Source organism: Musca autumnalis, unplaced genomic scaffold (assembly GCF_047663935.1).
Source record: "Musca autumnalis isolate F117 unplaced genomic scaffold, ASM4766393v1 scaffold_1, whole genome shotgun sequence".
NCBI classification, from domain to species: Eukaryota; Metazoa; Arthropoda; class Insecta; order Diptera; family Muscidae; genus Musca; species Musca autumnalis.
Window position 1 is genome coordinate 331,021,145 of NW_027411644.1, and position 10,802 is coordinate 331,031,946.

Genomic DNA, 10,802 nt, shown 5'->3' on the forward strand with positions numbered 1-10,802 from the left:
ACGACGTTCGGACTCGGCGATAAACTGTAGGTCCCATATCATTGAGCTAATATGAATCGGGGTGCACTAATTGATATGAGAGAAGTCTCCCTTGCCCGTATGGGATGTTTGTAGAACCATTATATTATTATTATAATACTGGCCGGACATCCCAGTTTCAAATTCGTATTTTCCTTTGTTTTGTACTGCACATTTATTCGGGAATGAATTAATAGCCAAACGCCAAGATATTTGTCATTGGTGAACTTCAAATTTTATATTTTAGGGGCGCAAGGACTCTTCTCGTAGATCATGATACCTTGAATATTTATTCCGAAACCATCCACCGCAGACCCGCTACTGCTAATGCCACAACTGATGGGCATTCCACTATCATTAGTCTGTGGATGATTCCTGTAGCACTCAGACATGCTTCTCGAAAGGGACGCTGGTTAGCTCATTATTTGAGAATGGTGGAAGATGCTTCAGAAAAGAAGTAGTTTGAATACGAACCAAAGGTCGCCTCAAAACTCAGTTAAAAACACCAAAATAGCAAATCAAGATAAAATACTTTTCTGATTTTGGCCACAAGTCGCAAAAAGCAACAAACCTGGAAACTGTCAAATTGAATGTTATGTTCTTATTAAGGGGAGTACACATTATCTTTCAAAACTGACAGTCAACGTACTTTTAGGGCAATTTTCCGGCAAATAACAACTTTAATTTAGCTAAAAGCGTTTGAAATAAAATATTTACGGTATTATTTAGAGATTGCCAAAGAAATGTTTCAGTTAGGCTTTGATATTTACGAAATAGACTTCGATGACTGTCAGTTTTGCTTGTCAATGTGTACTATACTTTAGGTTTTTGTTGGAAAAATATACAAAATATTCAACATTAAATTTGTAAATTAAATATTTATTTAGCAAGTGTGACCTGTGCGATGAAACGATTCATGTGAATATAAATCACAACCATCATTGAATTGGTGGTAATAATTGAAAATGCAATTGAAAAAAAAAACAAAATCATTCAATTTTGTTTAATTCATTGCAATTGCAGAGTTATCACAAATTTAAATTGTATTTTATTGGGAAAACATTCCCATCAACAGCTGATGACGACTACACCCACTGAAATTGTTTATTCACCAACATAGTTTGGCCACAAGTCCATTAACTACAGAGATTAGATTCTCATTTTTAATAGAATTTAGCAACTGAAATCTTTGTGTTAAAAAAAAAACAAAATCGAACAGAATCTACGCAAGTTTTTGTTTGTGAAACTAAATATTTTTGAGTGATTTTTTTTAAACAAATATTTTTATAATTTTTATAACAAAATTTATTGCAGAGCAACTTCTTTGGAATCGCTGGGCGGAAGAGTGGGTGGTGCTATACGATGACTCAACAATGGCATGGTTCACAGAACCAGGACGTTCATCACCTGCCGGAAAAATTCTTGTTAAAGAAGCACCAGAAATGTTGGCCATAGCACATTGGACTGGTCAAATTCCAAGGAGGCCACCACTACCCGAAGGTTGTAGCGTTTCACAATTGATAGCCTTGGGTTCAAGAAGAAAACGTTCCAAGGTCTATTGGATGTTGGCCAAATCCGAGCAGGAAGTGAGGTAAAAACAAAAACATATCCATCATACCATTCATCCAACCATTTATCCTTTCAATCATTTTCAATGTGGACAAGTATTGTTCTGTCTGTGTTCAACTGTTAACATTTCTTTGTTTTCCTCTTTCCTCTGCGTCTGTCTATTTGATGCTGTGTGCTTCCGTTTTGTCAGTGAATGGATTGATGCTATTACAAAAACAGTAAGTATTAATGCTGGCCACGAAACTATCATCGATGTTACAGCATCCCTATTTGGGGAGTACAGGGCGTAGGTGCCGGCCATGCAAGGCAACGCCTACTCCCAAACAGCCATCCCATGTTCGTTCATCCTTTCGGTATACATTTTTATGGTCATAGTCATCATTATTACAAATACCAACGCAATCCATTCATGACTTGGATGAATGGAGAAGGATGTTACAAACAACAGCGACAATGGCAGCAGCAGCATAAACTCGCACAACAAAAACAAAGCTTAACGAATGAATAAAAACACAATAAAGTTCCATAAAATGAGAAAACAATCTAATTAAGTTGGCTGGCTTTTGTCAGTTGCCGTTGTTGCCTAACACATCCTTGGTCATTCATACGTATTGGGATGTACATACATACATACATACCCAGTAAACCAAATGTCTGATGTCCGACACATCGGAACAATTTCGGAATCAAAATCGTTCAGATTTCATTCCGATTTCTAAATGATTTTTCGTAGGGGAATTCGTTCAGATTTCGTTTCGATTTCGGAGAGAATGTCGAAAACAAATTTCCCTTCGCACAACAACCACCTTTTGTATATATCTAACAAGCAACATTCTAGTTTGTTGTCGAAAAACAAAATGCTTGGTCTTAAAATTCGCATATACAATTTGTAAATATTTTAAATATAAATGCAACATATAAAAATTGAACCTAGTGCTGATATACTCAACATATTCGTACACAAAGTTTACATTGTTCTACTAAAACTACAAAATAGTAACAACAGTGAAAAACATTAGAGGCGTTTGAAATTACAATCTTCCAGTAAAAAACTTAACAAAGAAAAATTGATCAATAAAAAGGGGGTGTCAGAAACAAATTTTTTCCTTCGATATTCATACGACATTATTCGAAAATCGCTTAGAAATCTTTACGAAGATTCGGAAGGTACCTCAGATTTTCATACGAAATTTCGTTCCGAAATTACATACAACTTTCGTTAAGATATCGTTACGATTTCGGATCAGAAATCGGACGTATCGTCCGAATTTCGTTTCGATTTCATTAACGATTTCGGTACGATTGGTTTGCTGGGTATGTGCATTCACATGTGTGTATATGTATGTCATTTGTATGTGTGTAAATCAGCATGTTTATGTGTTTATCTGTGTATTTGCTTTAATCTGTTTTCAAATCTCATCCACAGTTGCCACCTCCTCCCCAGATTGAATTGGTCGTCGATAAACCCCATTTAATGAATGTCTTACGCAGACCGCTGGTACGCATACGACGTAAGTGTAAATCTTTTATTCCTTTTATCCTTGTGTTGTAACACTTTCAATTGTCTTTGGTGTTCTTGTTGTTGTTGTCTTTTTCGTCATGGTCGACTATATTAAGACTTGCCGTTAAGCAACAATGGTATTGTTATGCACTTTATCTTCACTAACGCATTCACACACACACCTACTCTACAAACAATGTCGTGGAAATAACACATCCGCTGCAGGACTTGGGTTACATTTTAATTAGAAATCGATTCATTTGAAATGCTAAGTATGCAATACTTCTCCTCTGGATTGAGTATTACTCGTTGAGTTCTCAGCTATTGTTAAATTTTAATTGTTCGAAGAACAATTTTTTTTCAAGTAGACCATTGCCATTGAAGTAAATTGAGGAAAAATGTGAAAAAAGGAAACCAGTCTACACTAAAAATAATAATTACAATAGCGTCATCAAATAATATTTAATGTATTAATGAAATGTAGTGGTATAGAGAACACAAATATTTTTCAATATTTCCCACGGCTCCATATTTTTATTCCAATAAAGAAGCATTTATTGACAAAAATTAAAAAAGATTTCTATTATAAACTCAGGATCAAACTAATTTACCGATACAACAACTAACGTTGTATTCGACAACTATTAACGTGACGACAACCAATGAATTTGTCAACAGTTTGCCAAATATTTACTAAAAATATTTGTTTTGTTTATTGTTGAAGATTCAATCTCATTTGATTGCTTAAGCTGTAGTATTACCCCAATGGAGAGTAATGTTTTTCAAAACGAACTGACAGTGTTGCAAAATTTTACTAATGCCTACCAATATCATTATTTCATCCCGGCGAAGGGAATTATAAATTGGTTTTTCAACTTTTTGAAATGATGCCTCTTTTAGCGAAAAACCGAACTCTTTAAGTGTCTAGTATTCTCAAATAAATGAGAATCACACTCACATTTCGGCTTTTCCAAAAAACATCAGAACAAAAATATTTGCAATTTTTACAACACGTATTTCAAACACAGTTCACACTAACAATTTATTCGCATATCGGATTTCACCACATTTTTGACAATTTATTAAATCGTCGTTGAAAAATATACTAAAATCAACGATGGCATGTTCTGAAGAGTTGTGTATTACATTCCAGCAAATATTCTTCAAAGAGAAACAATAAGAAACAAGTAAGGAAAGTTTCACAGTCGGGTGGGCCGACTTCATGATACCCTGCACCACTTTGAATAATTTCAACATAATTTGGCACATTTATTTCTGGACCAAATTGATAAAAATTTCATGAAAAAAAAAATCATAAAAAATGGACAGAAATAAGGAATTTGGTGCATCGAATACCTCAAATCGGTCGAAAATCTTAATAACAGAGCTTTGTGAAGGGTAGAAGGGTACGAAAACTACTAAAATGCACTAATGCACTTTGTATTATGGAAATAGAATTCCAGAAATCCTAAATTTCGAATGAGGTACCGGTGGAGAGTTAGAAATTTAAACTAAACAGTTTTGGTAATTCGAACTAGGAGAGTACTAAAATTCACTAAAATGGGTATCAATTATATTTTTTGAGAGGGTATAGCTGGAATCGGAAATTTGGTGCAGGAATCGAGGTTGGAAAGTGGTGTAAATATAAGGAAATGGTTTTGGAAATTCGTAGTTATGGTACTAAGTTCAGTACAACTTGGATTTGTGTGAACGGGTAGAGCTGGAAACCTGAAATTTGAAATTATGATTACTGTTGGTGTATAGGATTGAAGTAGTTTGTGCCCGAAAAATACTAAATGGTACTAACTTTGGTACATTTTGGGTTTTGGAGAACAGATGGAGGTGGAATCGTGACATTTGGAAATAAGATTACTGTTGGAGTATAGGATTGAGGTAATTTTGGATTTTGGAATTTTATGTGTACGGAAAGTACTAATTTTGGTACAACTTGGATTTAGGCGAATGGATAGAGCTAAATGTAGGGTTGAGATACAGTGGTAGTTTCGGAAATTGGAAATTAGTGCTCTGTTATTGGATCAACGGATAGAGCTGGATTGTAGCGTTGGTATATGGAGGTGGTTTAGCAAATATGTACATACGTACCATAAATATACGAAAACATTGGAATTTTAAAATTTTGTATTGGAATAAGGAAAAGGTTTTGGAAATTGGTACTTAAGTGTACTAAATAGTACCAAATTTGCTACAATTTGGATTTGGGAATAGCCCCCAAATCTGATAAAAACAAGTAAAAAAAGTATCAGTCGGCTTGGCCGACAGAGATATACCCTCAGCATGTGTATATTGAAACTATAATTGTTCCACAAACACAAACATCCCATACGGGACAAGGGGAGACTTCTCTCATATCAATGAGTGCACCCCGATTCATATTAGCTCAATGATATATTGAAACTATTTTTTCCCAAAAAACGTATTTATTTAGAGGGTTTTACAAATTGTGGACTTATAAACCCACAAAAATGATTATTAGATTAAAGTGCAGAGGAAATACTTAAAGGAATGGATCAACATTGACCATTATGGAAGTCGATCTCCAGCCACTACATATGGTGCCATAGGGGGGTTTTACTCCCTTCGGGCTGTTTGCTTAAGAAGTGTGGATTTGCCCCTGAAAAAACTTTTACCATCGTAAGTGAGGCAGCGAATGCAATGCAGTAGCAAGTCTTAAAGTGAACTTATCCGAAATTTTGTTTGGGAGGTACTGCATGAAGTGGACTAATATAGTCAATATTTGAACCTGATGTATATCTGGTAGATATATTAGGATGTGTAAAGTATGGACCAATTCAACTAAATTTTGGACCGAATCGGCAGATCCGTTCGAGAGTTATCTTGCGCTCCAACCACCTCACACCGTGTCATAGGGGTTTTTTGCAACTTTCAGGCTATTTTCTCAGGAAGTATGGACGTGCCCCTTATGAAACTTTTACCGTGGTGTAGGGGGTGGTGAATACAAGTTGCTAAAACAAAAATCAAAGCGATTCGAGAAATGGTCCTAAACTGAACTTATCCGAAATTTTGTGTGGAAGGTACCAGAAGGAGTGGACCGATTGAGTCCATATTGGAACCACATCTAAGTCTGGTACATATTTCACGATGGGCAAAGTATGAACCACATCGGTTACCCCCTTTAAGAGTTATCGTGCGCACAAATTTTCGGAACATTTTCGAACTTTTGTGGGGGAGGTACCGGAAGGACTGGACCGATATAGCCCATCTTCGAACTTAAACTAAGTTTGGGCAAAATATGACGAAAGCCAAAATTTGAACCGAATCGGTTCATCCGTTCGAGAGTTATCGTGCGCTCCAGCCAGCAGGACAGACAGACAGACCGACAGACAGACGGACGGACATGGCTAGATCGACTCCAAATTGTCTGAAACACATTTCGTCAAAACATACTTGGTGTCTAAAACCATTATTTCGATAAGGCACATTTTCATCGTATCAAAGTGTATATACCCTACCTAGCCTAAAGGCTGAGGGTATAATTAGGTACATTTATTTCTATACCTATACATATACATATACAAATGCATAAAGACATAATACCCCTTACCATATGGTCAAAATCTATACAAATTAATGAAATGTTCGATATTTTATAAAATTTGAGGTAATAAATGCAGTTTTTCGAGTTCATTATTTCTTCAAATATGTTATACTTCCCTTATCTACAAACTTGTTTCAGAGGTCAGATGAAGATTCACATAGGCTTCAAAGATATAGCCCAGAATTTCTTTAAAAAGTCAATATTTAACCATGTTTAGATGGGGCCATAAAATCCAAGCTGGATCTGACACAACAAAAGCCAACCAGAAGTTTTGTCATTTGGGTTTGTACTTTCCAAAAATCCTAAGCTCAAATTGTTTGCACAATAGGGTGGGGCGATTTGAACACCGCCACGGACGCCTGGATTTTCTGATTATTGGGATTGTACTGAGCAAACACGTCCACTAGACCATATAGCAAAAGCATTGGAACACTCATTCAGGCAGTTATGGCTCCAAGAAAGTGCAAATTTTTCGGAAAATATCGATAAATTACACTGTGTAACAAAATTTGACTCTAAAGTCAGTGGGTGGAAATTACCTTTTTTAGATGAAAGCCCTTGGTGAGTGTACTAAGAACGCAAAAGGAAATTTTCAGGATAGGTCAAGTTTCTGAGATATGGTTTGCCCAAAATATCCTTGAAAACATTTCAAGTCAAAATCCGGGAGCTCGATTTTCAACGTAGACATATGGTCTAGTGGAGTTTTTTGCTCAGTACAATCCCAAGAATCAGAAACTCCAGGCGCCCACTATCACTTTTTTCCTTCCATACAAATCGCCCCGGCCTATTGCACAAGTTTACTTTAACTATGTCCCAATTTACATTAGGTGAGTTTACTTGCGGCAATTGTCAGTTTGTAGGTGAGAAAGGGTGCTGAGAGGCAAAGCGTTACCATATGCCTCACTTCTCTCTCCTACAAAATGACAATTGCCGCAAGTAAACTCGCCCAATGTAAATTGGGACTATGTTGCACAGAGTAAGTTTGGAAATTATGTCCGGATGACAAAATTTTGTTATTGTTAGGTTGCAGGGGTAACAACGTACGACAATATACGTCTGAAACTATAGGAAAAATGGAGTAAAATGGCCCTTAAGATTTGTTGTTTTCTCATCGTGTTGACCTTTTAAGGGACATTCAAAGGAAATTCAAAATTCAAAGGACAAAATTTTTCAAAAAGATATTTTAAATGCTTGTACTCATCGCACGATGCTGGTGTTGGTTTCATATTAAAGAGGAGAATATTGACTTTATATAATAATATTCATTTATTACTTTCAAGGATAACAAGGACATCAAAAATGTCCTTGAAAAATTAAATACTAAAGAATCCTTTGAAAACATCCTGATTTTTTTTTTCAAAAAAATGTATGTTAATTTCCTTTATGTAGTGCAACACTTCCCGAAATTTCAATATCCTAGCTTTGTAAATAATTTTTTAATAAACATTTACATGAAATTCTTCAAAGAAAACCAAACATTTTATTCTATATCAATGTGAGACACGAACAAAATAAAAAAAAAAATCACGAACAAACCATATTCTGACACCGCAGCATGATAGAAGACCAAAAATAAGAAGACACTTGTCCCTTCGTTTTCCCCATCACTTCCACTTTCGCGGTTATGGCCCCAAAGGTTTGAGACTTTGTTGTCAAAAGGGATCATTTTGTCAGGCTCATTTGTTCTAAACCGCTAAGAATTTTCTATCGGAAGGAAAGTTGTAGCTTTTGTATTAAAGAACTAATTCTGCACACATACATATCCCCCAAACCACATCTTCAAGGTGAAAATCGATTTTTGAACCACTTTGTGCCAGTGACGAAGATCATATAAAACGTATAGCAGCACTGAAGTAATGCATGTAGATATTTACATTACACTGATCGACTTTCTTCACGATTGGGACCGTACTTTAGAAAAAGACCGTCTAGCCTTTAACCTAATTCTTGTAACATATATACATATAGAATATATCAAAGATTCGTATTTAGTACTACAAACTATTTAAAATTGCATTATATAATACAAAAAAAAAATATTAAATAAAATTTAAATTTCAGCTGCCACCTCAAGCGAAGTTAAACAACGCAAAGCTTTGGCCAACAGCAAATCATCACGCTCTTTAGCAACGCAACGGGCGTTTTACAATCAAAATCCGTTGGTTAAAAGTGATGCTGCAGTGGCGATCTTAAGTAAAAATCCTGATTCCAAAGCGGCTTTAGCTTGTGCACTGCCCTGGGGCCATGGTTGGGGATGGGCGACATTACCCAATGGCGTTTGGAGTGGAGGTAAGGCAATAATATTCATCGATTTCTATGCCAAAATATTTATAATTTCTTTTTTCTCTTCCCTCTAGGCTTAACGTGGTCTCAGTGTGAGGATACATTCACCTTACATGCACTGCCAACCACACACTGCACCAATCTGATCGACACCTCATGCAGCGGTGCCGTCTATCACACGGACATTGGCGGTTTTGATTTCCACTCCTCAACAGTGGAAGATTTGGGAGGCGAAGATTTCGATTATGCCATGGATTGTGGTGATTTTATATTTTAAAAAGCCGTTCAAAGCTCAATAACCCCACCATTCCCCCCAAATAACAAAAAAAAAAACAATCCTCCTCAAATACGTATGACGTTGTTTTAAGTCTTTTTTGAAGAGGAAACCGAAAATTAACAACAAACCCCACCCTAAACAAAAGCGTTGTTTTATAAAAAAGAAAACGCCTCGAACAGCGCCGCGCCTTCTGAGGAAACACCCTTTTTAAACATTAAACCGGATAAACGAAAAACGTAACAAAAGAAACCATTTTGAAGAACAAAAATAAAAATAAGAAGAAGAAAAAGAAAACTAAAATAAATTAAACAACAAAGAAATTCAGACAATAGATGTAGAAGCAGTTCACATAAGCAGCCGTTCGTTCATATGTATGTGTGTTTGAGTGTCATTTCAAATCGGAATAGGTATAAAAAGAGGACTTCTTTTTAAACAGACAAAAAATAAATCCAAAACAAATGTTCACCTAGAATCCTTTTTATGGCCAAATGAATGTGTATGTGTGTCGTCAAAAACGAAGGATAAAACAAAAACCGATCAAAAGAAACCACAAAGAAAACACTGATAAAAAGCCAACACCTCAATTTATAAATAATAGAAAACAACAACAACAAAAATACTAATGAAAATTATATACGGGTATTTGATTTAATAGAATTTATTTAAAAAAAGAAATCAACACAAGTAATAACAAACTCACACACATACATACATCCACACCCAACATACCATAGCATATTTATCCTAATTCCAGTCGAATGTAATGGTCCATGGCTAAGATCCAATCAAATATGTTCTGAGCGATTAAATGGTTGATCAACAAAACAAAATAATGTGGCACTTGTAATTTCCTCCCCTCAAAAAATAAATTACGTCTTAGCCAATTTAGGCCGACTGAGGGGAATTTTAATTTCATGTCACAAAATCTCACCATATTTGTATGTATGAAACAAATGTTAAAAATTCGTTCGATTAGTCTTTCTAAAAATGCATTGCATTTGCATTTTAATACCGCAAGGGCCTAACAATTTGTTTGGTGCAATGCTGAAAATGAGAGCCTTGTACACAGAAGTTCATTATTAAATTTGTATATGACTTCGTCATTGTGTTTTCGATTGTACTCACCCAACATTTATGGCCTATTTCTGTAAGACGAGTTGAGTTCAAATTCGTTCGAATTACGATGTTTGTTTCATTGAAGACAAAAATAATCAAATATTTTTCAAAAAACAGAAGTTTGGTAGTAGTTCGAACTAATTTGTGTTCGAATCGTCTTAGTGAAACAGGTCATTACTCGCAACGTGTCGTAGTCTCAATGTTTAAGTTGTTTATGGAACTATTATTCGCCCCAAAACATTCCCCACCAAAAAAACATACATATATAATTTCCAATAGGCCAACTCTTCCTCAAATAAACCTCTTTGAAATCTATAAAAAAAACGAATAAAAAATTAATTTAGAGAATTAAAACAAAATCGATGTTTTTTAGAACAAAGTGTTATATAAAATAAGACATAATAAAAACAAACAAAAAAACAAATTAAATAAAAAAATATTTTTGAATGAAAAGAAAACTA

The 10,802-nt window shown here is 35.2% G+C and overlaps 1 protein-coding gene across 5 annotated transcripts in view; it reads left to right on the top strand.

The window, feature by feature from the left end:
• LOC141390195 (uncharacterized) overlaps positions 1 to 10,602 on the top strand; it is a 119,592-nt gene extending 108,990 nt beyond the window's left edge. For all 5 annotated transcript variants that reach the window (XM_073962953.1, XM_073962950.1, XM_073962951.1 and 2 more), the window contains exons 4-8: positions 1,333 to 1,609; positions 1,778 to 1,805; positions 3,014 to 3,098; positions 8,727 to 8,954; positions 9,023 to 10,602. In XM_073962953.1, coding sequence (XP_073819054.1) covers positions 1,333 to 1,609; positions 1,778 to 1,805; positions 3,014 to 3,098; positions 8,727 to 8,954; positions 9,023 to 9,225 — 821 coding nt within the window. In that variant the 3' untranslated portion in view covers positions 9,226 to 10,602. The remainder of the gene's footprint in view (positions 1 to 1,332; positions 1,610 to 1,777; positions 1,806 to 3,013; positions 3,099 to 8,726; positions 8,955 to 9,022) is intronic.
• The last annotated feature ends 200 nt before the right edge of the window (positions 10,603 to 10,802 follow it).